At 43.7% G+C, this 27,352-nt stretch overlaps 2 protein-coding genes and 1 long non-coding RNA gene across 5 annotated transcripts in view; 2 read left to right on the forward strand and 1 right to left on the reverse strand.

The window, feature by feature from the left end:
• Positions 1 to 786: 786 nt before the first annotated feature.
• TXNDC15 (thioredoxin domain containing 15) lies at positions 787 to 26,092 on the forward strand. 2 transcript variants are annotated; one of them, XM_037016209.2, is made up of 6 exons: positions 787 to 1,042; positions 1,495 to 1,722; positions 15,641 to 16,125; positions 17,978 to 18,141; positions 20,064 to 20,194; positions 22,603 to 26,092. In XM_037016209.2, exons 3-6 carry the CDS (start codon positions 15,712 to 15,714, stop codon positions 22,797 to 22,799), a joined length of 906 nt encoding a protein of 301 aa, XP_036872104.2. In that variant the 5' UTR covers positions 787 to 1,042; positions 1,495 to 1,722; positions 15,641 to 15,711; the 3' UTR covers positions 22,800 to 26,092. The 2 variants fall into 2 exon arrangements, with proteins under 2 accessions (XP_036872104.2, XP_036872103.2); XM_037016208.2 differs by lacking the exon at positions 1,495 to 1,722 and having other exon boundaries at positions 790 to 1,042.
• LOC118971994 (uncharacterized) lies at positions 19,391 to 27,074 on the reverse strand. The gene is made up of 2 exons (XR_005060760.2): positions 26,535 to 27,074; positions 19,391 to 19,891 (listed from the first exon to the last, which is right to left on the reverse strand). It is a non-coding gene; the product is annotated as an uncharacterized lncRNA (long non-coding RNA).
• PCBD2 (pterin-4 alpha-carbinolamine dehydratase 2) overlaps positions 27,074 to 27,352 on the forward strand; it is a 40,989-nt gene continuing 40,710 nt past the window's right edge. Inside the window, exon 1 of one of the 2 annotated variants that reach the window (XM_073221613.1) lies at positions 27,074 to 27,342. In XM_073221613.1, coding sequence (XP_073077714.1) covers positions 27,259 to 27,342 — 84 coding nt within the window. In that variant the 5' untranslated portion in view covers positions 27,074 to 27,258. The remainder of the gene's footprint in view (positions 27,343 to 27,352) is intronic. The other variant, XM_073221610.1, reaches the window with a different exon arrangement.

The raw sequence follows: 27,352 nt of genomic DNA on the forward strand, positions 1-27,352 counted from the left end.
GCTTGATGTAAAGATACTTGAAAACTATTTTTTCAATCTCTTAAAACAAGTTTGAAAGATGCACTGTTTTAGCACTGGTGGCTGCTCAAAACTTGCTTTATTTGATTTTAGGAGGTCCTTCCCCCTAATTGCTGATAAGGGTCATTTTCATTGCCTTGAGTTTTCTCTTAGACTCCCACTCTGTGCCTTTGCTGTGGAGTGCAGAGCCCTGTTCCTCAGGTGCACACACCTCCCCTTCCTTGCCTTTTTCATTCTAGGCCACTTTCCAGATTTATGCCCGAAGTCCCACCTCCTCCAGACCCAGCCTGGGCGGCTGGTCTAGGGTGAGAGCGATTGCCCTGCAGGTGACTTAGTTAAAACTAACCAACAATCAAAAACCTCCTGTCTACAGTAGACAGGTAAAGTTAGGGTTGCCAGATGTAGTACATAAAATTACAAGAACTCAGTTACATTTGAATCTCATTATGTCTCTCATAGGAGAAAACTATTCATTTGTCTGTGAAATCCAAATTTACCTGGGCATCCTGGATTTTAACTGGCAGGGGTAAGGCAGGAGATTTGGAAATCTGAAGGCTTCTGGGCCTTCCTGACCCAGGAATGAAATGTCAGGCGGGCGCAAGGTGCGCGGCCAGCGGCCGGGATCCGACTAGGGTGAAGAAAGAGGGCCATGGGCCTCTGCTGGAACCCGGCCCAGGACTTGCGGGTCAGGAAAGTTCAAAACGACCTGATCTGTCTGGCGCTAAAGAGCCCGTTGTTCCACAGCGCAGGCCACAGGCCAAAGCCAGAGGCAGGCCGCCCGCTTCCAAAATGGCGCCCGCAGCGGCTGCCAGCTGCCAAGATGGCGGCGCGGGGCCGCGCCCGCGCTCCTGAGCCGTCTCGCCCAGGCCTACGTTCGGCCGGGAGCGCGACGCGCGTTGCTGTGCGTCTGATGGCCGTCGGCCCGGGTGGTGGTCCCGGCCGGCGCTCCGCTTCGCCATGAGGCCCCTCGGCTGGTGGCAGGTGCTGCTGTGGGTGCTGGGGCCTCGCGCCCACGGCCTGGAGGGTGAGTGTGGGGCCGGGGCCCGCGGCGGCAGGCGGCGGTGGGTGAAACCGCGGGGCGAGGGCTGGAGGCCCACCCGGGCGGCCCTCTCACCGGCGCGGAGGCCCGAGCGCGCGCCGCTCCCCCTGGCGCCTTGGGGGCGCCTCTCCCGCGTTGCCCGACCTCTTTCCCGAGTGGTCCCCAGCTCGGGGTCCGGGGTTGGGGGCGCCGCGGGGCGGGGCTCCGCGGGCATGGACCACGTCCGGGGCCCCTCAGCAGGCCTCCGTCAGGAGGGACCGTATATTAGCGCCTACCGAGGCCTACGCTCGTGTGGTGCGCACTTTATTAGTAACGATAAGCCTAACGAATAGCGACACTCGCGGTCCCCTTATCAGGAGCCAGGACTTGCCACCACTTTCTCACTTACACTTCCACCTACTCTACGAGATAGGTTCATTAGCATCTCCGTTTTTCAGATGCAGATGGTGCACTCGGAGAGGCTGAGGAATCTGTTCGCGCTACTCGTAAATGGCAGAGCGTGTTTCTCTGACTGCAAAGCCCCCACTTTACTTTGCACCTGCTGGACTACTTTTTTAAGAAGGCCGCTCTTGCTCAGATGCCCGTATGAACAAGAGATGAGAAAAACACAGTAGCCTCCCAGGGTAACCCGCTGCTTGTGAGAGAGTGCTGGCAGGGCCCCCCAGGTGGGCAAGACGGCCGCCCCAGGGACTCGGCTGGGTCCGGGCGTGGAGGCCCTTGCTCGGTGTTCCTTCCCTCGATTCTGTCTCATTAAAGGCCAGACCCACGGGCCTTGCTTGGCATTCAGAACAGAAATAGGCAGTTCTTTCCTTTCCCTGGAGTATCCTGGAAAGAAGCAGGGCAGTTGGATTGTTGAGCAGGAAGAAGGAATATAACACACTGACCATTAATGAAAACGCTCACTATTTGCTGGGCACTGTCCATAGTGCTTTATGAGTATCATCTTATTTAATCTTTAAATGCCTATGAAGTAGATGTTATCTTCCCTCTCTTATAGATGAGGAAACTAAGACGCAGCATCAGTAGTAAGTCTTTTGTGAAGGTCATGCAGCTAGAAGTTGAGGAGCCATAATCCAAGCCCAGGTCTGCCTGACTTCACAGTCAAATCTCTGCTACAGTGCTGTCACCACACTTAACCACCAGCCTCGGAGGGGAACAGCATGTGCTGGGTGTCTTATGTCTGTCTCCCAGGTCATTCCTAGCCTCCACCCTGTTCTGTGCCCCGAGTGGCTGCCCTGTATGGAATAACAGCTGGCTCTCCTGCCTTCTGGCTTCCTGTGGGCAGGAATGAGGAGAGAGGGTGAGGTCAGGGTATTGATTCTCTTCGCTCCTTCCCTCCGGGGTTGTCACAGGTTTGTTGTGAACCTCCAGGAGTCATAGCTTCCAGAAGGCTGTCCTCACTGTTTCAAGGTTCTGTGACTGTTTCTGTCTCTGGACTCTTAAGACCTAAGACTGGTGACCGGCTTCTCCTTTGCTGTTTCTGGCCCTGGAGTTCCTTACCATTACTTTTGGTTTCTCTCCACCCGGCCCACATGTTGGTGGTCCATTTATTAAGCCCTCCTCAAATTGCCCAAGTTGAATTTGCTCTCTGTTTTCTGGCAGAACCGTGGTTGATTCAGGGCCCTACTTATTGTTGCAGTGTGAGCCCACCTGGGAGTCAGGGTCACTTTCACACAGATCTGAGGATAACACCAGGCATGGGTGACTGAGTTGTCATCATGACCAGGTCTTGAACGGGGTGAAGATAGAGGAATCTTTATCAGCTAGTTACTTTTAGTGGCTGACAATCCAAGGCATTTTTTTCTGCAGAGGACACCACTGTCTATTAGTAACCAGAGGTGACACTGCTGTCCAGATGTTAAGCAATAGAAGTCAGCTCTTGGCTTCAACATCCCCATTGCCTGTCTTCACTAGGCAGTCAACTAGCAGATACTTTTTTGTTTTTTAGTATTTTTTTTTTTTTGAAGAACATTATGTTTACAAGGCTCTCCCTTCACCAAGTCCCCCCACAAACCCCATTACAGTCACTGTCCATCAGCATAGTAAGATGTTGCACAGCCCTCCCCTTTCCCCCATCCCCCACATTATACATGCTAATCATAATGTCCCCTTTCTTTTCTTCCCGCCCTTCCCACCCGTCCTCCCCAGTCCCTTTCCCTTTGGTAACTATTAGTCCATTCTTGGGTTCTGTGCTTCTGCTGCTGTTTTGTTCCTTCAGTTTTCTTTTGTTCTTATACTCCACATATGAGTGAGATCATTTGGTACTTGTCTTTCTCCGCCTGGCTTATTTCACTGAGCATAATACCCTCTAGCTCCATCCATGTTGTTGCGAATGGTAGGATTTGTTTTTTTCATAGGGCTGCGTGATATTCCATTGTGTATATGTACCACATCTTCTTTATCCAATCATCTACTGATGGACACTTAGGTTGCTTCCATATCTTGGCTATTGTAAATAGTACAGTGATAAACATAGGGGTGCCTCTGTCTTTTTCAAACTGGAGTGCTGCATTCTTAGGGTAAATTCCTAGAAGTCGAATTCCTGGGTCAAATGGTAAGTCTATTTTGAGCATTTTGAGGAACCTCCATACTGCTTTCCACAATGGTTGAACTTATTTACAGTCCCACCAGCAGTGTAGGAGGGTTCCCCTTTTTCCACAACCTCGCCAACATTTGTTGTTGTCTGTCTTTTGGATGGTAGCCATCCTTACTGGTGTGAGGTGATAGCGATGTGGAGCATCTTTTCTTGTGTCTGTTGGCCATCTGAATTTCTTCTTTGGAGAACTGTCTGTTCAGCTCCTCTGCCCATTTTTTTATTGGATTATTTGCTTTTTGTTTGTTGAGGTGCGTGAGCTCTTTATATATTTTGGATGTCAGGCCTTTATTGGATCTGTCATTTACAAATATATTCTCCCATACTGTAGGGTACCTTTTTGTTCTATTGATAGTGTCCCTTGCCTTACAGAAGATTTTCGGCTTGACATAGACCCACTTGTTCATTTTTACTTTTGTTTTCCTTGCCCGGGGAGATATGTTCAGGAAGAAGTCGCTAATGTCTATGTCCAAGAGATTTTTGCCTATGTTTTTTTCTAAGAGTTTTATGGTTTCATGACTTACATTCAGGTCTTTGATCCATTATGAATTTACTTTTGTGTATGGGGTTAGACAGTGATCCAGTTTCATTCTCTTACATGTAGCTGTCCAGTTTTGCCAGTACCATCTGTTGAAGAGACTGTCATTTCCCCAATGTATGTCCATGGCTCCTTTATTGAATATTAATTGACCATATATGTTTGGGTTAATGTCTGGAGTCTCTAATCTGTTCCACTGGTCTGTGGCTCTGTTCTTGTGCCGGTACCAGATTGTCTTGATTACTGTGGCTTTGTAGTAGAGCTTGAAGTTGGGGAGTGAGATCCCACCCACTTTATTCTTCTTTCTCAGGGTTGCTTTGGCTATTCGGGGTCTTTGGTGTTTCCATATGAATTTTTGAACTATTTGTTCCAGTTCGTTGAAGAATGTTGTTGGTAATTTGATAGGGATTGTATCAAATCTGTGTATTGCTTTGGGCAGGATGGCCATTTTGACTATATTAATTCTTCCTAGCCAAGAGCATGGGATGAGTTTCCATTTGTTAGTGTCCTCTTCAATTTCTCTTAAGAGTGTCTTATAGTTTTCAGGGTATAGGTCTTTCACTTCTTTGGTTAGGTTTATTCCTAGGTATTTTATTCTTTTCGATGCAATTGTGAATGGAATTGTTTTCCTGATTTCTCTTTCTATTGGTTCATTGTTAGTGTATAGGAAAACCACAGATTTCTGTGTGTTAATTTTGTATCATGCAACTTTGCTGTATTCCAATATCAGTTCTAATTTTTGGAGTGGAGTCTTTAGGGTTTTTTATGTACAATATCATGTCATCTGCAAATAGTGACAGTTTAACTTCTTCTTTACCAATCTGGATTCCTTGTATTTCTTTGTTGTGTCTAATTGCTGTGGCTAGGACCTCCAGTACTATGTTAAGTAACAGTGGGGAGAGTGGGCATTCCTGTTTTGTTCCCAATCTCAGAGGAAAAGCTTTCAGCTTCTCGCTGTTCAGTATGATGTTGGCTGTGGGTTTATCATATATGGCCTTTATTATGTTGAGGTACTTGCCCTCTATACCCATTTTGCTGAGAGTTTTTATCATGAATGGATGTTGAATTTTGTCAATGCTTTTTCAGCATCTGTGGAGATGATCATGTGGTTTTTGTCTTTCTTTTTGTTTATGTGGTGGATGATGTTGATGGATTTTCGAATGTTGTACCATCCCTGCATCCCTGGGATGAATCCCACTTGGTCATGGTGTATGATCCTTTTGATATATTTTTGAATTCTGTTTGCTAATATTTTATTGAGTATTTTTGCATCTACGTTCATCAGGGATATTGGTGTGTAATTTTCTTTTTTGGTGGGGTCTTTGCCTGGTTTTGGTATTAGGGTGATGTTGGCTCTATAGAATGAGTTTGGGAGTATTCCCTCCTCTTCTGTTTTTTGGAAAACTTTAAGGAGAATGGGTATTATATCTTCTCTGTATGTCTGATAAAATTCTGAGGTAAATCCATCTGGCTGGGGTTTTTTTCCCTGGGTAGTTTTTTGATTACCGCTTCAATTTCTTTGCTGGTAATTGGTTTGTTTAGATTTTGTGTTTCTTCCTTGGTCAGTCTTGGAAGGTTGTATTTTTCTAGAAAGCTGTCCATTTCATCTAGGTTTTCCAGCTTCTTAGCATATAGGTTTTCATAGTAGTCTCTAATAATTCTTTGTATTTCTGTTGGGTCCGTCATTATGTTTCCTTTCTCGTTTCTGATTCTGTTGATGTGTGTTGAATCTCTTTTTGTCTTAATAAGTCTGGCTAGAGGCTTATCTATTTTGTTTATTTTCTCAAAGAACCAGCTCTTGGTTTCATGGATTTTTTCTATTGTTTTATTCTTCTCAATTTTATTTCTTCTCTGATCTTTATTATGTCCCTCCTTCTGCTGACTTAAGGCCTCATTTGTTCTTTTTCCAATTTTGATAATTGTGATGTTAGACTATTCATTTGGGTTTGTTCTTCCTTCGTTAAATATGCCTGGATTGCTATGTACTTTCCTCTTAAGACTGCTTTCGCTGCATCCCACAGAAGTTGGGACTTTGTGTTGTTGTTGTCATTTATTTCCATATATTGATGGATATCCATTTTAATTTGGTCATTGATCCATTGAGTATTTAGAAGCGTGTTGTTAAGCCTCCATGTGTTTGTGAGCCTTTTTGCTTTCTTTGTAAAATTTATTTCTAGTTTTATACCTTTGTGGTCTAAAAAGTTGGTTGGTAGGATTTCGATCTTTTGGAATTTACTGAGGCTCTTTTTGTGGCCTAGTATGTGGTCTATCTGGAGAATGTTCCATGTGCACTTGGGAAGAATGTGTATCCTGTTGCTTTTGGGTGTAGAGTTCTATAGATGTCTATTAGGTCCATCTGTTCTAGTGTGTTGTTCAGTGCCTCTGTGTCCTTACTTATTTTCTGTCCAGTGGATCTATCCTTTGGGGTGAGTGGTGTGTTGAAGTCTCCTAAAACGAATGCATTGCATTCTATTTCCCCCTTTAGTTCTGTTAGTATTTGTTTCACATATGCTGGTGCTCCTGTGTTGGGTGCATATATATTTATAATGGTTATATCCTCTTGTTGGACTGAGCCCTTTATCATTATGTAATATCCTTCTTTATCTCTTCTTACTTCGTTTGTTTTGAAGTCTATTTTGTCTGATACTAGTACTGCAACACCTGCTTTTTTTCTCCCTATTGTTTGCATGAAATATCTTTTTCCATCCCTTGACTTTTAGTCTGTGCATGTCTAGGTTTGAGGTGAGTCTCTTGTAAGCAGCATATAGATGGGTCTTGTTTTTTTATCCATTCAGTGACTCTATGTCTTTTGATTGGTGCATTCAGTCCATTTACATTTAGGGTGATTATCGATAGGTATGTACTTATTGCCATTTCAGGCTTTAGATTTGTGGTTACCAAAGGTTCCAGGTTACTTTCCTTGCTATCTAAGAGTCTAACTTAACTCACTTAGTATGCTGTTACAAACAAAATCTAAAGGTTCTTTTCTTTTTCTCCTCCTTTTTCTTCCTCCTTCATTCTTTATATATTAGGTATCAAATTCTGTAGTTTTTGTCTATCCCTTGATTGACTTTGGGGATAGTCCATTTAATTTTGTATTTGCCTCACAATCAGCTGCTCCACCCTCCATACCATGATTTTACTACCTCTGGTGACAGCTATCCAACCCTAGGAACACTTCCATCTATAGCAGTCCCTCCAAAATAGACTGCAGAGATGGTTTGTGGGAGGTAAACTCTCTCAGCTTTTGCTTATCTGGAAATTGTTTAATCCCTCCTTCAAATTTAAATGATAATCTCACTGGATAAAGTAATCTTGGTTCCAGGCCCTTCTACTTCATGGCATTAAATACATCCTGCCACTCCCTTCTGGCCTGTAAGGTTTCTGCCGAGAAGTCTGATGTTAGCCTGATGGGCTTTCCTTTGTATGTGATCTTATTTCTGTCTCTGGCTGCTTTTAAGTCTGTCCTTATCCTTGATCTTTCCCATTTTAATTACTATGTGTCTTGGTGTTGTTTTCCTTGGGTCCTTTGTGTTGGTAGATCTGTGGATCTCCATGGCCTGAGAGATGATCTCCTTCCCCAGATTGGGGAAGTTTTCAGCAACTACCTCCTCAAAGACACTTTCTATCCCTTTCTCTCTCTCTTCTTCTTCTGGTATCCCTGTAATGCGAATATTGTTCCGCTTGGATTGGTCACACAGTTCTCTCAATATTCTTTCATTTTTAGAGATCCTTTTTTCTCTCTGTGCCTCAGCTTCTTTGTATTCCTCTTCTCTAGTTTCTATTTCATTTATTGTCTCCTCCACCGTATCCAACCTGCTTTTAATTCCCTCCATGGTGCTCTTCAATGATTGGATCTCTGACCTGAATTCATTCCTGAGTTCTTGGATGTCTTTCTGTACCTCCATTAGAATGTTGATGATTTTTGATTTTGAACTCCCTTTCAGGAAGAGTCACGAGGTCCATGTCATTTAAATCTTTCTTGGGAGTTGTATTAATAATTTTACTCTGGACCAGGTTCCTTTGGCTTTTCATGTTTGTATATGGCGCCTTCTAGTGTCCAGAAGCTCTGTTCTGGAGCTGCTGAGCCCCTGAAGCAATGTCGGGGGTTGCAGGGGAGCGGTACTGGTGCCTGGGTGTAGGAAAGAGCTGTTCCCCGCCTCCCGGCTGCCGTGCCTGTCTCCACTGCCTGCGCCAGTGGGCTGGTCACACAGGTATGTGTTTGTCCCAGAGCAGCTGGATATGGATCCCTGCTTTCCACAAGCAGCCGGAATCCCAGTCTCCCCAAGAACTCTGCCTGTATTAACTTTCCAACCCGGAAGTCATGCGAGTCTCATGAAAGCACCATGAAATGTAGGTTTGTGCTCCCAGCGCGGATCTCTGGAGCTAGGTATTCAGCAGTCCCAAGCCTTCCACTCCCTCCCTGCTCTGTTTCTCTCCCTCCCGCCGGTGAGCTGGGGTGGGGGAGGGGCTCGGGTCCCTAGGAGCCACAGCTCTGGTATGTTACCCCATTCACTGAGTCTGCTCTTTTCTCCAGGTGTGTGCAGTCTGACACCATCCTCGTTCCTGTCGCTCTCTCAGGATTAGTTGTGCCAATTAAATTCGCTAATTGTATCCAGTTTTAGGAGGAAGCCTCTGTCTCTCTTCTCACACCACCATCTTTAATTCCTTATTAGTCCAACTAGCAGATTTTTGCTGAGCACCCATCATATGCCATGTGCTGTGCTGGGTACTGGAGGTAGAGTGGTGAGCCAGACAGAGAAACAGGCCTGCCCTCTTGCCTGAGGGGGAGGGTAGACGTTAAATGAATGCAAATAATTGAGTAACTTGCAAGCAGAAGATGCTTCAAGGAGAGTCCCAGGGCATTATTGGATGCTGTAATCGGAGATTCGTCTGGTCTGAGGGTCAGAGAAGGTGAAGTTCACTTTAAAGGGGTGAAATTTACAGTAAGATATGAAGGATGAGTTGGATGTCAGTAGAAGAGGGGGTGGAAAAGGTGGAGGGTGTTCCTGGCAGAGAAAGAGCCCTCAGAACAGCTCTAAGATAGTTGACAGAATGTGTGAGTGAACAGGGACCAGAGAGGTCTGGTGGCACCCGCTGAGAGTGTGGACCGAGGCCGCCTCCTCTGGAGCCTGATATCCATGCTACAGAATGCAGACTCATTCACAGGGCAGGGGACAGCTATATGAAAGCTAAGGGTTTTAGCAGGGGACTGACATCAGATTTGCCTTTAACTTTCAGTTCCCGTTGGGTTGCTGTGAGAAACAGGGTTCAGAGGGGTAATAGAGGGCCAAGCAGGGAGACTAGTTAGGTGTCTAGCGTGAGAGATGTCTAATTGTCCACGTGAGAGATGGCTATGGCCTGGGCTGAGGGGTGTGAGTGGAGATGGGAGAAGTGGATGGATCCAGAATGCATTTTAGCAGGGGAATGGGGCTTAGTTGTGGTGTCTGTTCATCTCTTTGAATTGTAAACACCAATCATAATCATTATTGTCACCATCATCACTGCAGCCATTTTTGGAGTGCTTACTATGTTCCAGCGATCATACACATCTTTTCCCGTTTTATCTGCACAGTACCTCTGTGATTTTCTGCTTTTCAGTGGTATTTACCCCATTTGGTAGATAAGCTCACTGAGTATTTCCTATGGAAAGTGTGGGTTGCTGCCCCTCCAATACCCAGTTGTTTTTGGTCCTCCCACACATGGTTCCCGTGCCGCAGGAGCCATTGTGAAAAAAAACTGTGGCAAGTAGAGAGCCTTCTGAACAAAACTGGAAGGGTGTGAAGGAGCTGACCTAGGCTACAGCTCCCTGGCAGTGGTGGTGTGGTGCCCCCATCCTTGTTCTTCAGCATCTGCCTTGCTGCCAAGTAATGCAGTAGCGTCCACTGTATGCCTGGCTCAAAGTTTAGTCAGCTTGTTTAGGGTCAACAGGAAATTCTTTTAAAAAGCACATTACCATGGGAGGGTTCAACAGCTCTCACGTGGTAGATCATTTCTATAGTAGTTTGGAAAATTCAGTGTTTCCTCCAAATACCTAGATGAAAATGATGGCACCTAAGGGCGTAAGAATTTTTTCATTTCTAGTCTGTATTGTCTACTTAAATATCTTCATGGAATGTTAAAACAACATTCCTGAACTTAAAATACCAGCTCTCTGCATCACTCAGAATCCCTTTTGATTTTTAGTGGGGACATCTACTCATTCTTATGTGAGGGTGATCAGGGGGAACCAGATTCTACTTTGTGTCCTGACTTTTTTCTCTGGAGACTCTTTCAGATATTGGCATTCTTCATTTACTTACTGGACCTAGACTATTGATTAGGTTCCAAGAGAGCAGATCTCTGCAGACTGGGTCATTTGGGAGTAGGGTTGGCCCCCAAATATGGCACCCTTTGTTTTTCTCCAGACTTTTAGCCTCTTCGGCTTCATTTCCAGCTCTGATGTGAACAACCCACCAAACATGTTTGTTTTTTCTTCTGCTTTTACAGGCAGTGCATACTCATTGACCAAAGGCTTCAGAAAGACCAATGTGTTTCCACCCCTGCCAAATTGACAGAGCTCCATGCCCAGGCACCCAGCCTCTTCTCTAGTCACAGAAATGCTTAATTCTTTTCTGTCAAAGACCCACCTTGCTGCCCAAGCCTTGTACTCTGCCCTATCTAACCTATATTGTCACATCTCCCTCCTTATCCTCTTTCTCATCAGCTTTATATACCCTTACATTTCTCTTAAAAAACTAAAATGGAGACCTCCCTTTGCCCCTTGCCTATCCAAAGCAAATACCCTCATCTTTCTTGTCCCCTTCCTAGCTAGACTTTCAGAAAGAATTGTTTACATTTATCCATGTATTTACCATTTTTGGCTTTTCTTTCTTTTGTGTGGATCCATATTTCCATTTTTTTTTTACCTGAAGGAGTTCCTTTAAGAATGTTACAGGTGGGTCTGCTGGTGATACATTCCTTAAGCTTTGGTATGTCTGAAAAAGTATTTTTGCCTTTGTTTTTGAATGACATTTTTGCTGAGTATAGAATTTTAGGTTTATAGTTTTTCCTTTCGGCACTTTAAAGATGTTGCACTTCCTGCTTACTTGGTTTCCAGTGAGAAACCTGCTGTCATCCTTTTCTTCCTTTTCTTTCTTTTTTTTTTTTAGTCATCTTATAAATTTTTTGAAAAGTCATGTTCAGCATTCAATCAGTCCCTATATTCTTTTTTTTTTTTTATTTTGGTATCATTAATCTACAATTACATGAAGAACATTATGTTTACTAGTGTCATCCTTTTCTTTCTTCCTGTGTACATTATCCTTTTTTTTCTCTGGCTGCTTTTTAAGATTTTTTTCTTTGTCATTGGTTTTGATCACTTTAATTATGATGTCTTGCTATACAGTTCATTGAGCTTGGGGTTTGTTGAGCCTCTTGGATCCATGGATTTATAGTTTTCATCAAAGTTGTAAAGTTTTCAGTAATTGTTTCTTCACATACTTTTTCTGTCCTCCCCCTCCTGCCCTGCTTTCTTCTTTCAGGTTCTCCAGTCATGTGTACATTAGGCCACTTGAAGTTGTCTTACAGCTCACTGATGCCCTTAATTTTGGGGGGTTCTTTTTTCATTGTGTATTTCATTTTGTATAGGTTCTATTGCTGTGCTTTCAAGTTCATTACTCTTTTCTTCTGCAATGTCTAATCTGCTTTTAATCCCATTCAGTGTAGTTTTCATCTCAGACATTGTAGTTTTTGTTGCCAGAATAACAATTTGAGTCTTTATAAAATTGAGATATAATTGACATACATCGTATCAGTTTCAGGTGTACAACATAATGATTCCATATTTGTATGTATTGTGAAATGATTAGTACAATAAGTCTAGTTAACATCCATCACCATACATAGTTACACAGTCTTTTTTCATGATAAGAACTTTTAAGGTGTACTCCCTTAGTGATTTTCAAATATACAATTCATTATTGCTAACTATAGTCACCATGTTGTACACTACGTCCACACAATTTATTTATTTTATAACTAGAACTTTGTTCTATTTGACCACCTTCACCCATTTTGCCCACTTCCCATGCATCACTCTGGCAGTGACCAATCTGCTTTCTCTATCTATGAGCTTGTAACCTACCACCCCAGATTCCATATGTGAGATTATATGTTATTTGTCCTTCTTTGTCTGACTTATTTTACTTAGCATAATGCCCTCAAGATAAGATTTTCATTTTTTTATGGCTGAGTAATATCTAACTATCCATCCATCCATCCCTGTATATATGTGTGTATATATATATATACACACACACATACCACATTTTCTTTATCCATTGATGGACACTTAAGTTGCTTCCATGTCTTGGCTATTATAAACAGTTCTGCAGTGAACATTGGAATACAGGTATCTTTTCACATTAGTGTTTTTGTTTTCTTCAGATAAATACCCAGAAGAGGAATTGCTGTGTCTTTTGGTAGCTCTGTTTTTAACTTTTTTGAGGAACCTCCATACTGTGGTTGCACTAATTTATATTCCCCGAAACAGTGGACAAGGGTTCCCTTTTCTCTACATCCTCACCAGCACTTATTTCTTATCTTTTTGATAATAGCCATTCTAGTGTGGGAGGTGATATCTCCTTGTGTTTTTGATTTGGGTCTTTTTATATCTAATGTCTCTGTATCTATTTAGCTTTTTGAACATATGTAATGCAGTTATCATTACTTTCCTAATATCCTCATCTCATAATGTTGATCTAAATGTTGATCTAATTCTTTTTTTTCATTAAAGTGTCATTGATAAACAATCTTATGTTGGTTTCAAATATACAATCCCCGTGACCAACTTTTATTGTGATTATGAATTATTGTGCCCCTTTTTTTCCTTCCCCTTTCCCCCATCCTCCCTAGCACCTCCTCCTTGGTAACTACTAGTCTCTTCTTGGTGTCTATGAGTCTACTGCTATTTTGTTCCTTCTGTTTTGCTTTGTTTTTATACTCTACAAATAAGTGAAATAATTTGGTATTTGTCTTTCTCCACCTGGCTTATTTCACTGAGCATAATAGCCTCCAGATCCATTGTTGTTGCAAATGGGAGGATTTTTTTTTTTTATGGCTGAATAATATTTCATTGTGCATATGAACCACATCTTTTTTATCCGTTCATCTATTAATGGACACTTAGGTTGCTTCCATATCTTGACTATTGCAAATAGTGCTGTGATAAACATAGGGGTGCACATGTCTTTTTGAATCAGGGATTTTATTTTCTTTGGGTAAATTCCTAGGAGTGGAATTCCTGGGTCAAATGGTATTTCTATTTTTAGTTTTTTGAGGAAACTCCATATTGCTTTCCATGTGGTACCAATTTACATTCCCACCAACAGTGTAGAAGGGTTCCCATTTCTCCACATGCTTGCCAGCATTTGTTATTTCTTGTCTTTCGGATAGTGGCCATCCTAAGTGGTGTGAATAATTACTCTTTTAATATCCTCATCTAATAATGTCTGTGCAAGTTCTGGGTCAGTTTTAATTGGTTTACTATTCTCCTCATTGTAGGTCATTTTTCCTGCTTTTTATTTGCATGTTTGGTGATCTTTGATTGGATGCCAGACATAAATTTTACCAAGTGCCGAATATTTTTGTATTCATATACATCTTCTTGAGCTTTGTTCTGGAGTATAGTTAAGTTATTTGAACATGGTTTGATCCTTGCTTTTAAAGTTTGCTGGATGGGAGCAGACCTGTATTTACTGTAGGGTTTATTTTGCCCCACTATTGAGGTAAGTCCCTTTTGTGTACTCTATCCAGGGCCCTGGGAATTATGTTTTCCAGCCTAGATGGTGGAAACAGATATTGTGCCCAGCTCTGTGTATGTTACCTCTAATCCTTTTGGGTGGTTCTTTCCCTGGCTTCTGGTAGTTTACTCTCATGCATATGCTCCTCAGGATGCCCAAATAGGGCCCCTGTGCAGATCTCTGGGGTCTTCTCTCCGCAGTTCCCCCACCTGCAGTGCTCTGTCCTGCAAACTCTAGCTCTCGTGGTCTCTGCGCACCGTCTGCTCCATCTCCTCAACTTGAGGCGTCTGCTGGGCTCAGCCTGGGTTCTCCCTTCCTGAGCCCAGGAAGTGGGCTGTCCCTCAGGCAGTGAGCTAGAACAGTTATAGGGCTCCCCTCATTTGCTTCCTGTGGCTCAGGGATCAGTGTTCTTCATTGCCTAATAGTCTCTTGAAACTGTTATTTCACTTATTTGCCTGTTTTTTTCGGTTGTTTCAGGAGGGATTGTAGATCCCATTCTTAGCCAGAGCAGAATTCCCCTGGAATGATGTTTGAAATGTTGAATGAACCTGCAGAGCTCTATGGGGATGTCTGAGAACTTATACAAATGTGCGTGCCTTAGGAAGCTTCCAGACCCGTCTCCAACTCTGAAGTCAGTTGGTCATTCACACTCTGGTGACATGCTGTTGGCACGGCAGAGCTAATTGCACAGCTGGTGGCACCCCAGCCACATGGCAGCTTGTCTCAGTGCAGCCAGCCTCACTTGTTTCCCCTGGTCAGTGCCTCACCCAGAGTTTGGCAGCTGTTGCTGAGTTAAAGAGAGTTGAAGGGCAGGGGTCTTTTTTACAAGGGGAGTGGAGATTGCTGAAGGACATACGGACTGCCCAGGAAGGACTCTTCTCTTTCCTGAGCATTTTGCCCAAGTGCTATACAGTGGCTCCAAAGCGGGAGGCAGGTCTCCCTCCGCTTCTCCCTGCGGCTGCCCCCTCCTCGCTGGAGCTGCCTCCTAGCACTCCCAAGGCAGCAGGCCGGAGAGCAGAGTCCAGCAGTGGAGGCCCCTGGAGGAAGGAGCTGCCGCGGAGTGGGGCAGTATGGTGTAGCAACCCCCGAGGTGTCCCGTGGGGAGGGTAAAGCCCATTCTGGAGTAGTAGTCAGGAGACTTCGCTCCTAGACCTGGCACTGCTGCTTACTAGCTGTGTGCCATTTGGCACTCCTGAACCTCTCCGTGCCTCAGCGTGGTCATCTATTAAGTGGGATGATGACCCTTGTCATGCCCACCTCCTAGAGCTGTTATAATGTGTGCAAAGATGCTTTGTTGTAGTAGAATCTTCCATAAAGTCATCAGACTTTTCTTGGTGTTCTCATAAAACAAATGAAATAGTTAAAATGTTTGTATTCTATTTTCCTGATCTAATGTCTACCGGAATGTTTTTGCTTATTATCTGTATTGCCAGATGCTTTTGCATGAAGCTATGTATTTGTCCACTTTTTTATTTGACATTCATTAATCTAGTGCCTCCTTGTGACCTTTCTTCATGAGCTGGAGAATGACGGGTGGCTCTCTGACAGTTCAATGGGAAGGATAATTTTTTTCTTCATAGGGAAAATTTCATCTTTGAGGAGACTATAATTTTGGGGGGTTTATTTAGTCTGAAGTCAAATGTGACTGTGAACATGCTGGCATGTTTTAGTTGCAGAGGAAAATGGTCACTTATGGTCAGAGGAGCAGCCTGCTCCCCTTCTCCACGTGGGGGCTGTGCACATGAGTGAGGAGGAGCCTGCAGGTGGCCTGATGGGTGAGGATAGGTCAGCAGAAGAGGCCCGTGCAGCGCTGGGGCTGGACACTGGTGGCGACCACATGGTGATGCTGTCTGTGATCCCTGGGGAAGCTGAGGACAAACTGAGCTCAGAGCCCAGCGGCGGCACCTGCGGAGCTGCAGGGCAGGAAGACTCGCAGTGCAATCTCCGAGAGAGCCTCTTCTCTCTGGACAGCGCTGGAGCCAGCTCCCCCGACAGAGAAGAGTATTACACAGAGCCGGAGGTGGCGGAATCGGACCCAGCCCCAGCAGAGGACTCCAATAACACGGAGAGTCTGAAATCCCCGAAGGTGAACTGTGAGGAGAGAAATGTGACGGGATTCGAAAATTTCACTCTGAGAATTTTAAATATTTCACAGGTAAGGAAAAGTTATTTAGTACTTTTCTCCTTTTCAGCATGTTGCTCTTTTACGATTTAATACACTATCAGCTTTCAAATGGAGGATGATAATCTTTATCACGTTGTGAGTGGGATAGCATTTAATGGATGCATTGATGAAAGTGGATTTTGCTCTGTGATGTTCATGAGGATAGGAGGAGCTGTAACTGGTGTCAATTATTATGCTTATTTAGGCAGCTTAAACCTAGTTATCCATGGTGTAATCCTACCACCAAACCTCATGATAAGAATTTCAGTGGACACGACTGTTACCACGCCTCCCCTGGCCCCCTAACTGCGGTCCCCCAGTAGCACATCAGCTAAAATCCTAGTGCCATGTCACGTTCTGGGTAATAGTTACTTCCTATCTCCCCCCTCCCCTTCTCCAAACCATCAGACCAGACACCGTTGCAGGTAGGTCTTGTCAAAATATCCACATGTTCACAAAGCCCTCAGCACGCTACTTTGTGTTGCAAACGTTTAAGTTACACTGAGTCCATGAGGCGATCGGTATGGCATTTGACTGTGAGATAAAAGCATCCATCCATCCATCCATTCATTCAGTGAAATCTTGTAGACTGCATTCCGTGCCAGGGACTAGGAGGGCTGGGAGGAGAGCCTTAAGGAGGGCACGTGGCACCCATCCTCCAGCCTGAGCCCCGTGGGAGGGAAGCTACGACTACAGAAACTGGCTAGTCAGTTCCTGCCCTCTGGATGCGCGCATGTCCTCACTCCGCAGGGAGCCGCAGGGTGTGCACATACAACCGGTTTAAAGGGCACAGGGAAGGTGATGGGGACAAAAAAAAAAAAAAAGAATTTCAGTGGACAAATGGGTGCTTGGCATCAGACTCATAGCATTTTTCTTCTTCCAACTAAGGTATTTATTACCAAGGCAACTTAAAAAAATCTGAATTACTAATGTTGTAATTTAGCATTGTTTAGACTAGCAGTGCCCCTGGGAAGCATGTTGTATTGATGAAAAGTTTCTTTTCTTCAGAGTGTTCACTGTGGAGTGACAGTCAGACAATTGTCCCAAACCCAGCCATGCCTTTCAGCTAGTTGGATAAATGGTGCTTCCAAAGAGAATTCTGGGATAGTGATGAACAGTTTCTGTAGGATTAAGCCGGACAGCAGGACAAATTCCGCTGCTTGTGTAGAAGTCCCGGCTCTGAAAGCTGTGACTGCTTATTTTCAATGAGGGTGCATGTGGTATGTTGAATGCATGTAGCCCCCGCCAACTGCAGGGATCAGTGCTGGCCTCAGCTTTCCCCCCGGTGCCCGGTAAATGCTGTGTCTCAGTATTGCAGGACTGTTTCTGGCATCACACCACCTGTCATGTAACCATTTAAGCAATCTGTTAGGGTGGTGGCAGGAGTAGTGCACCCTTGAACTTTTGGCCAAATACATTGATCCAACTGTTTGGCACAGACTTGGAGCTGCTGAAGAGAGAGTTCGGGCCTGGGATCACAGTGCTTTAGTAGTGCCCTAGATTGTGTGAGATGCACATTTCAAAGGTTAGGATATGGCCTGAACCCTGTGAGTACTTTGTATTTGAATTGATGAATTATGAAAAATAGTAAAATTGCTCCATTGTAGTATTAAGAAAGCTTAGAGGAAAGTTTATGATCTGCTATTTGACAGTACTTCTCTGCTGATTCATGGATTCATATGGTTCAAAATCCAGAAGGTTCTTAAGGGATATACTAGAGTCTCCCTCTTACTCCTGCCCCGAGCACCTATCCCCAGAGGCAGCAGTGTTTCCTGGGAGTCCTTCCAGAAAGAGGTGCATGTACATTTACTGCTGACTTTAACTATTGTTTCTTTTACCACAGGACCTCATGGATTTTCTGAACCCAAATGGTAGTGACTGCACTCTAGTCCTGTTTTATACCCCTTGGTGCCGATTTTCTGCCAGTTTGGCCCCTCATTTTAATTCTCTGCCTCGGGCATTTCCAGCTCTTCGTTTTTTGGCATTGGATGCATCTCAGCACAGCAGGTATTTCCCACAGGGGAATTTCCATTTCATCCTCTGGGTGATGCCTGCAGTTATTTGGAAGTCATAATTAATTAGTTCAGGCATAATTAAGCAGAGGATGGAGGTGTGAGCTTTGAATAGGGATTGAAGGAAGGGAAAGGCAAGTGTGAGTAATAGAGGTGGTCAGTCTCCCAAGGGAGCAGATGAAAGCACTTTTTTGAGGGTCCACAAGAAGAAAGACTGTTATTTGCATGGTAGAATTTAAAGGTGACTCTACCTGATGGCAGGGGAGGGGCCAGAGGACTTTCTGGCTTGACTGAATTAGCAGAATGGGTGTCACAAGTGGGATCCTGCACTGTGAATTCACCTGCTGGTTAGGTCCCATTCCTGGCAGCAGCTTGGCACCCCATTCTATGTCCATTAGGAATTCCTTTCTTTCCTTCCTTTCTTCCTCCTTCCTCTTGCTTACACTTATTCCTGATTGCATGTTCCTTGGTAGACAGTCAGTATAACCAATGTAATGAATTAACCCAGCCTTTTAAATGACATTTAACCTGGTTTTATATTCTTTTATATTGTTCAGTGGGTTTTTTGTCTTTCTTAAATGTTCAATAAGTCAAAAACTTTGTTAGGATGTTACATATTTCCCTTAAGTGCTGTGCCTGTGCCTGGGTTATAAACTGTGTGCTCCCTTCTTCCTCCCAAATCAGATGCTCCGTAGCAGGTCACAGGGGTGTGTGTGAATAAATTTGGCAAGTGTGGGAGATACTCAAGTTGGTAAAAATAAAGTTGAGTAAAAATTTGCTAATTTGTTCTCCACTGATTTTCAGCATGGGCAGTGTAACTGCCAGTGTTTACTTAAAATTGTTTATGAAGAAACTGCCCAATAAATTAGTAATTCTTAGAGGGGCTTCAAGGAATTACCTAGGTGGCCTGGTCCAATGGAACAGACTAATTGGAAGGTCAGTCTGGGTCAGTGTCCAGCTTTAACTAGACCCTCCTCTGCTCCCAAACCAGCTGGCTCCTAGCACCTGCTTGGTACTCTTTGGTTTGAGGTCTGGTACTAATCTCCTCACCCCTTATTCCCTACTTTCTTTTATCATCCACTTTGTTCATTCTTCATTTCTGTGTATCTTTCAGACTGTCTGATGTGGTGCCTTAATTATGGAGAATAGAGGGTACTTGTTCTTATTATAGGGCCTGTGACATATGTTTTCCTACTATGTTAATATTTAAGTTACAGCATGTCTATAAAAGAAAAAAGTCCTGATTAGCTAATATTACCATTTTACTAATGGGAAGAATAACTGAGGCTGAAAGATGTTAAATAATCTGCCCACAGGTCACAGAGCTGATTCACTAGCAGAACTGAGCTTCTGCCTGGATGTTTTGACTCTGGAGCTTATACCACTACTCTGTGTTATGTAGAGGTGCAGTAGTGCTGCTCGCGTCATATTGCTTCCGAATTGTCAGGCCCTAACTGTGAGCTTCCTCTTGTGCTTGTTAGGTCAGAGAGTGCATGCACCAGCTCACCAAAGTCACTGCTTACCCTCAGTTGAACCTTGTATGAGGGATGGAGGTAGGCATTCTGGAGAGTTTGAAATTTCTTCTGTCAGGTATATTGACACAGTGTACTTTGTCCATGAATTAGAATTTTCTGGTCTGATCCGTTTTGGCAGTTAGGAACTTAAAATAGGAGGATAATTGTCATGGGTGGTTCCACATATAATGGAAAGCAACTCAGCAGAACAGGAATGTCCCCAACCGTGCCCTGTAAAGAGAGAGAGGTCAGAAATAACTACAAGCAAATAGTTTGAATATCAGAAACTTCTGTAGGTCACTTGAAGCTGATCCTTTTTCATTTATTTCCATTCATTCTGATAAGGTATTTGTGTGAGCAAGCCCGCTGTTAATTCAGGTTTTCTGACTGACTTCTCTTGTAGCCTTTCTACCAGGTTTGGCACTGTAGCTGTTCCTAACATCTTGTTATTTCAAGGAGCTAAACCAATGGCTAGATTTAATCATACAGACCGAACACTGGAAACGCTGAAAATCTTCATTTTTAACCAGACAGGTATGTTGGAATACTAGAGAATTGAAGACAACTTTTTATTGCTGGGGGTATATGCCTTCTGTAGGTTCTGATTTGCTGTTACCCTTAAGTGAAGGATTCAAGCTTGGCTTTCAGATGGAAAACGTCTTTTCTAATGAACTGTTAATGATCCTGTTAAATGTCTCTCAGTCAGTGGCAAGCTTAAGATGAAAAGGTAATTTTAATATGATTATAGATACCTTAAAAAAACAGCTTTGTTGAGATATAATTCACATACTGTGCCCCAGTAGGTACATTTTTACATATTTTTTTTTCATTTTTCATTTAAGTATAATACTTACACAAAAGTATGCATTAATCATTAGCGTACTGGGTAATGAATCTTCCCAAAGTGAACAACTTAGTTAACCAGATCCAGAAGGGAGCATTACCAGCTCTGTTTCCTACTGCTCCCGCCCACAAGGATAACCAGCATGCTGACTCCTGACATCATAGACTAGTGTTAGCTGTTTTTGAGCTTTGTATTAATGGAGACATACAACACGGATTCTTTTGTGTCTGGCTTAGTTCATGCACCACTGTTTGCGGGGTTCATCTGCATTGCTGTGTATGGTTGCGGTTGTTCATTTTTGTTGCTGAATAGTGTTCCATTTATCCATCCATTTGCGGATGCTATTTTAATTCTTTAATATTTGCCAAAACATATGGCCTTTTCATTCTGTTAAAGTTTTTTTTTTAATTGAAGAATAGTTGATATATAATCTTATATTGGTTTCAAGTATACAGTGGTTCAGTAGTTACCCACATTATTAAATCCTTACTCCCACTAGTGCAATTACTGTCCCTCAACATAGAAAGATGTCACAGAATCATTAGCTATATTCCCCATGCTGTACTACTATCCATGTGACCAACTTATATTATGATTGGGAATTTTTGTGCTGCTTTATCCCCCTCACCTTCCCTACCTCCCTATCCACCCACCCCAACCACTCCTCCCTGGTAACCACCAGTCGTTTCTCATTGGCCATAAATCTACTGCTATTTTGTTCATTTTGTTTTGTTTTAATATTCCACAAATTAAGTAAAATCATATGGTATTTGTCTTTCTCTGCTTAGCTTATTTCACTTAGCATAATACTCTCTAGGTCCATCTATCTTGTCACAAATGGCAAAATTCATTTCTTTTTTATGGCCGAATAATATTCCATTATGTGTATGTACCTCATTTTCTTTATCCACTCATCTATTGATGGTCACTTAGGTTGCTTCCATTTCTTGGCTATTGTAAATAATGTGGTGATAAACATAGGGGTGCATTTATTTTTTCCAATCAGGGATTTTTTTTCTTAGGGTAAATTCCTAGAAGTGGAGTTACTGGGTCATATGATATTTCTATTTTAAGTTTCGTGAGGAACCTCCATACTGCTTTCAACAGTGGCTGTACCAATTTACATTCCCACTAACAGTGTAGGGGGGTTCCCATTTCTCCACATCCTCGCCAACACTTGTTATTTCTTGTCTTTTAGATAGTAGGCATTCTGACTGGTGTGAGGTGATACCTCATTGTGGTTTTGATTTGCAATTGATTATTAGTGATGCAAAGCATCTTTTCATGTGCCTGTTTAAGCAGTGTATATTGAAGAAATTCCCTCCATTGGAAAAGTTCATTCCTCAAAACCTGAATGCTGCAATCTGGAGCACCTCTCTTCTCCTGAAGTATCTTCACTGGAAATAAATACAAGTTTTGACATACCTTCTATCTATATTAGGTTGCATGTAATTACTTATATCTAACATTAAGGAAGAAATTGCTGAATTACTTCATAGGAATAAAAGGCTTATTGCCAGGGGGTTAGCTATTTCAAATCTTGTACCAGACCCCTGATTGTCATTCAGATTGATAGGGAGAGAGGGAGGCATTGGATTCAGTGCTCTAAGAAAACCAGGAACACAAATGAAAGCTAGAGTCACAGCATCTTCAGTCATCATGGATCCCAGTAGTGGTTAGTTGTTCTAACAATTCTTCCAGTAAATTATTTAAAAGCATTTGAACTTGCATTATTTAATCTGTGAAAAAGTACTATCGACTCCTGAAAGTAGCATTACTAGTAACTTGTTGAATTTTGGTCCCAAAAGAGAACAAAACACAACTCTTACAATGCACTGACTTAAGACCCTCTGCTAAGTTCACAGAAATTCTAGTTTTAGCTTTGAACAGCTGAATGGATTCCTGTGCCTTTGATGTGGTAGGGAGAAAGGCCAAGTTACAATCACACTGACAGGCAAGTGAAACCCATCCCAGATAGGCTAGTGGTGGTGTTTATTTTAAGACTACTTATCATTTTGCATACCATGCACAACAGTTCAGAAAGATCTGTAGCAGGTGTGTTTTCTATCTGATTGGAAACAATTTATTTCTCTTTCAGGTATAGAAGCCAAGAAAAATGTGGTGGTCACTCAAGCTGACCAAATAGGCCCTCTTCCCAGCACTTTGATTAAAAGTGTGGACTGGTTGCTTGTATTCTCCTTATTCTTTTTAATTAGTTTTGTTATGTATGCTACCATCCGAACTGAGAGTATTCGGTGGCTGATTCCAGGACAAGAGCCAGAACATGCAGAGTAGCGGCAGACTGAAAGAAGGTGGAAAGAGGAACGTCAGTCCTTCATTTCAAAAATTAGTGCTGCTGTTGCCTACGTTTTCTTCAGCGAAACGCTGACTGTCACATTAAAAGAATCATGCATTTGTTGAGCAATGGAATGTGTAAAAAAGTTAACTGGTATTTTAACTAGTATTTTAATAAGCAAATGCAAAAATATTCAATAGAACTTACCATTCTTGTTTTTACTGCTTAAACATAATCCAGTATTTTAAAGGAGTAAATCCAGTTTGAAATATGAAGATGTATTTGGGTTGGAGTAGTGAGTAGAATGACTATGTACTTAATATACAGAGGTAGAAATGGGGTCTGAAGATTATACAGTTTTAGAAAACTCTTGATTCCTTATATCTGTCTAAGAAGGTTGGTTTTCTGTTCCTTGCAATTTTGCCCTGTGTCCAGAAGCAGGAAAGTGTTCTAATACGGGAAGAATAACTAGAATTGGTGTGACCTTACAAGGTGCACCTGATGGGAAATGAAAGAGTCAAGTACTTTGGTGTTCGTGATCTCTGATTTCACTGAAAGAATGTGAAGGGGTCTAAGAAGTTGTTTCTGGGTAAGGCAGATGTAAGAAGTAAATGTTATCGTAACTAAACCTTAATATCAATTCTGGGCTAAAGCATAAACTTACATTTTAGTCATAGTTCTCTAGCCAACCTTGAAATGTCCTCAGCACTTTGCTAGGCTTAGTGAGAGCCAAAAAATATATAAATCACTGCTTTTTCTCACAAGTTGATGCTAGTGTAGTTTAGGACATATGTAGAAAAGAGACAACATGTAATTTATTCAAACATTTTGAAAAGCTATTTCTTAAAGATCCCTTAAATTCAGAAATACGACATCAGACTACAGAATGATAAATTACTTTTATACTGATTGTTTCCATTCATTCATTTCATAAGGTATCCTAAATTCAATGGAAATAGAATCTCAGATGAGTCTCCTTCTCAGAGTGTTGTTTCAGACAGGAGTTTACAATTTTATGGGTCATGTTATGGACAGCTAGGGCTGGGGTAGTCACTGGCAGGAGGGAACAATGGCTCCAAACAGTACTATTATTATTTCTGTTTTACAAATGAGCAAACCGAGGCATAGAGATGTAAAGTACCTTGCCCAGATTACATACAAGGTAAGTTAGTACAGCTGGGATTTGGGCCTTCTCATGTATGTGTATGTAAGGAAATATATATTAGAAATATAAGGAAAAAAACTGTCTAGTAATTCTGTAACAACATTAGAATATTACTACGTGTGTGCCAGGTACTGTTTTAAATATCTACTTACTGTTTCATTTACTGGTACAGTGGTCCTGTGAGATGGCTACTGTCACTAAATATCCTCATCTCACAGAAGAGCAAATGAGGCTGCAAATAACATGCTGTTGGTCAAGCAGCTGCCAGTGGTGGGACCCAGCTTCAAACCTAAGCATGTCTCCAGAGTCAGGATGGTGCCCTGCTCTGCCTCTATGTCATGGCCAGGTGACCGTGATAAGCATTTCCCTCTAGTCTTTCTCCTGTATGTTTACAGTCATTATATAGCTATAATTCAGCACCTCCCGCTTTTTTTGCTTAACAAAGGTAAGTATTTCACTGTTGAGAATTGTTTTCCTAACCATGGCTACATAAAAGGCTTTTGAACAGAGTCAGCATTACTTACCGAAGGGTCTTCTTTTGCTGGATTTATTTATGGTTGTATATAGTCTCATTTCTTTGGGAGCAGATTTGCAGAGTGGGGGTTACCTTATCAAAGATACAGGAATTTTCATGCCTGAGAAAAAGTACATGGGGTTCCCACAGCCCTGGAGGGGAGGTTCAAGTGTAGAGAGGGTCAGCTGGGGAGCACTGGTGCTGAGGGAATGGGAAGTAGAAGAGGGAAGGAAGCAGTCCAAGACCCACTCAGCCACCAAGCCAAGCATGGTGTCTGTTGAGCACACCACCCTGCACAAGTAACCAGTGCTGGTGCAGGTGGGGTTGGGTGAGGGGCCTGGACAGGGCACATGACACAAGACTTCAATTTCATGGAAGATAGCAAAGATCATCACAGGGCCAGCCACCAAGGACAGAAGTGCGAACACTTCTGCCCACTACTTCTTGGTGTTAGAGTCACCAAGGAACATTTTTACACAGAAGAAACAGAGTAAATGAGCTCCAGTAGTGTGCCGCAGGCCCTCAAGGCTAGTGGGCACGCTGCAACAGCCAAAGGCCTATGAGTGCCCCTGTAGTGCCCCAGCAGAAGGACCTCTCCTCCCCTCCCATGGAATCTGAAACAGTGAAAAGGTGGGGGGCGTGCCCCAGGGCCACTGACATACATGCTTAAGCAAAACAAAGGAGCACACGTTGAGTTTGAAACAGGGAAGGATGTTCTCACACAAGGGGGTAAGCCTGGCACAGGCGGTGTGGCCTCTATATTTTGGTCAGGAAGTGTTCCAAGCCTAAGGCCCATCCTTGTGTGGCTGAGTAGGGCTTGAAGAGACTGAGCAGGAGGCTGCCTTTCCCGACATTGTCCATTACACAGGACATGCCTGGTAAATCTTCGCTAAGGGACTTAGATCCTACTACTTGGAGAGCTACCTGTGAGGAGGGCATTTACTGCCCCTATTGATGGACGTGAGTTCCCCGCCCTACCAGCATCCTGCTGCTGCTCCTTTCCAGACTTGAGCTGAGATGCCGCAGTTACAGGGGATTTAGGGAAGGAAATGATGAGGGGTCTCTAGCTTGTTACCTCACACAGCAGTTCATTTTTCAGTTGTCACTGTAATGAGCAAGTTTGTAGAACATATTTTTCACGATCATACACACTCAGTGTAAGTATTGGAAATACAACCTTCAATTCCACCCCTAGTCTCCGACCACATGAGGTTTCAGGCAAAGGAGACCACGGTGTCATATTAAGTGCCTTGAGACCAGTGACATTTGATTAGGCTCTCCATTGAGATTCCTTCTCTGACTTTTTGTCAAGTGGGCAAAAATGAAGTTGGGTTGGGCTGTAAGTCTCAACTTTAGGTTATTTTAAGGCAAAAAGGCTTTTTTCCCCCAAGTCTGTCCATATGGGAAATAAAACCATCTGCTGGCAAGAGCTAAACTGAACTTAAATGGACTGTCATTCTTTTTTTAAAGTATTGTTAATACACAATCTTGTGTTGGTTTCAAATGTACATCATGTGGTACAACAGTACCCCTGATCAACTTCTATTGTGATTGTGAATTATTGTGGCTGGACTCTCATTTTTTAAAAAAAATTAAAAATATCCTCTGCAAAATCGGTTATGTTACTAATTTGCTTAAACTGTTTAGTAGAAAAAAATGACACAAGTGAATAGGTGACCCTTGAAAAAGGTGGAGGTTAAGAGGGAACACCCTCTTGAAAATCCACATACAATTTTTGACCCTCTCTGTTGACCCAAAGCCTTACTGATAACAGCTGATTAACACATAATTTGTATATGTATTATATACTGTATTCTTATAATAAAGTAAGCTAAGAAAAGACAATGTTTTTTCAAACACAAATCTCCAAGTTTTCCAATATATTTATTGAAAAAAGTCAACGGATAAGTGGGTCAAGGCACTTCAAAACTTTTTTTCAAGAGTCAATTGTATACCAAAAACCAGTTCACTTTAAAGGTTGAGTTTTACGGTATGTGAATTATATCTCATAAAGAAAGGGCCAAAAAAAGAAAAAATATATAAATAAATACATACCTTTCTCCAAAAAAAGGATATAAGAGAAAATCGAAATCTGTCCACATTATCTCTGGAGTGCCTGAGTGCCGCACCCGTGCTGCTTGTTAGCACTATTCGCCGGTTTTTTCAGATACTCCTATGCAAGCAAAACCAGACGAGCCCGCCTGCCCGAGGCCTTGGCAGCTAGGTGAAGGCAGCACAGCTGCAGTCGAACCCCCGGCCCCCGGCCCCCGGGCTGCATCACTGGTTCACTGCCCTCGCAGCGCGCGCACAGGTGTGGTGCCCAGCGCCCGCCGCGGTCCGTCTCTGCCCCTGCCCGCGACATCCTCCCACCAGCGCAGACAGTGCGCCCCCGCGGCCCGAGAGGGAGCCCGGCACGGCTACACCCTCCGCGAGCACGCGGCAACCCGAGAGGAGCCCGGGGTCCCGGCGGCCGGCCTCTCCCTCGCCCAGGCCGGAAGCCCGGCCCGTGGGGTGACTCGGAAGGAAGGGGTGCCGAGCGGGGACTGGAGGCGCGGGGGCCTGCGGGGGCCAGCCGCGCCGCGTCCCGCCCGCTGCCGGCAGCGGAGGCGGCCGCCCGTGGAGCTCCTGGGGCCTTCCGGGGACGAGCTTTGCGGCCCGGCCCGGCCCAGGGCTGGGAGCCGCCCGCACGGCCTCGGCTCCGGGCCGGCTCCGCGGAGAGGCGCCCGCGGCGGAGCGCGGCGGGCAGGCAGCGCGGCGGGCAGCCCTCCGGCGGGCGGCGATGGCGGCCGCACTGGGGTCGCGGGCGGCGACGCGGCTCCTGTTCGCGGCGCTGCGGGGCCGCGGCCCGGGCGTGGAGGCCATGGTGAGTGCTG

The sequence above is a fragment of the Manis javanica genome, chromosome 14, assembly GCF_040802235.1.
Source record: "Manis javanica isolate MJ-LG chromosome 14, MJ_LKY, whole genome shotgun sequence".
Taxonomy (NCBI): domain Eukaryota; kingdom Metazoa; phylum Chordata; class Mammalia; order Pholidota; family Manidae; genus Manis; species Manis javanica.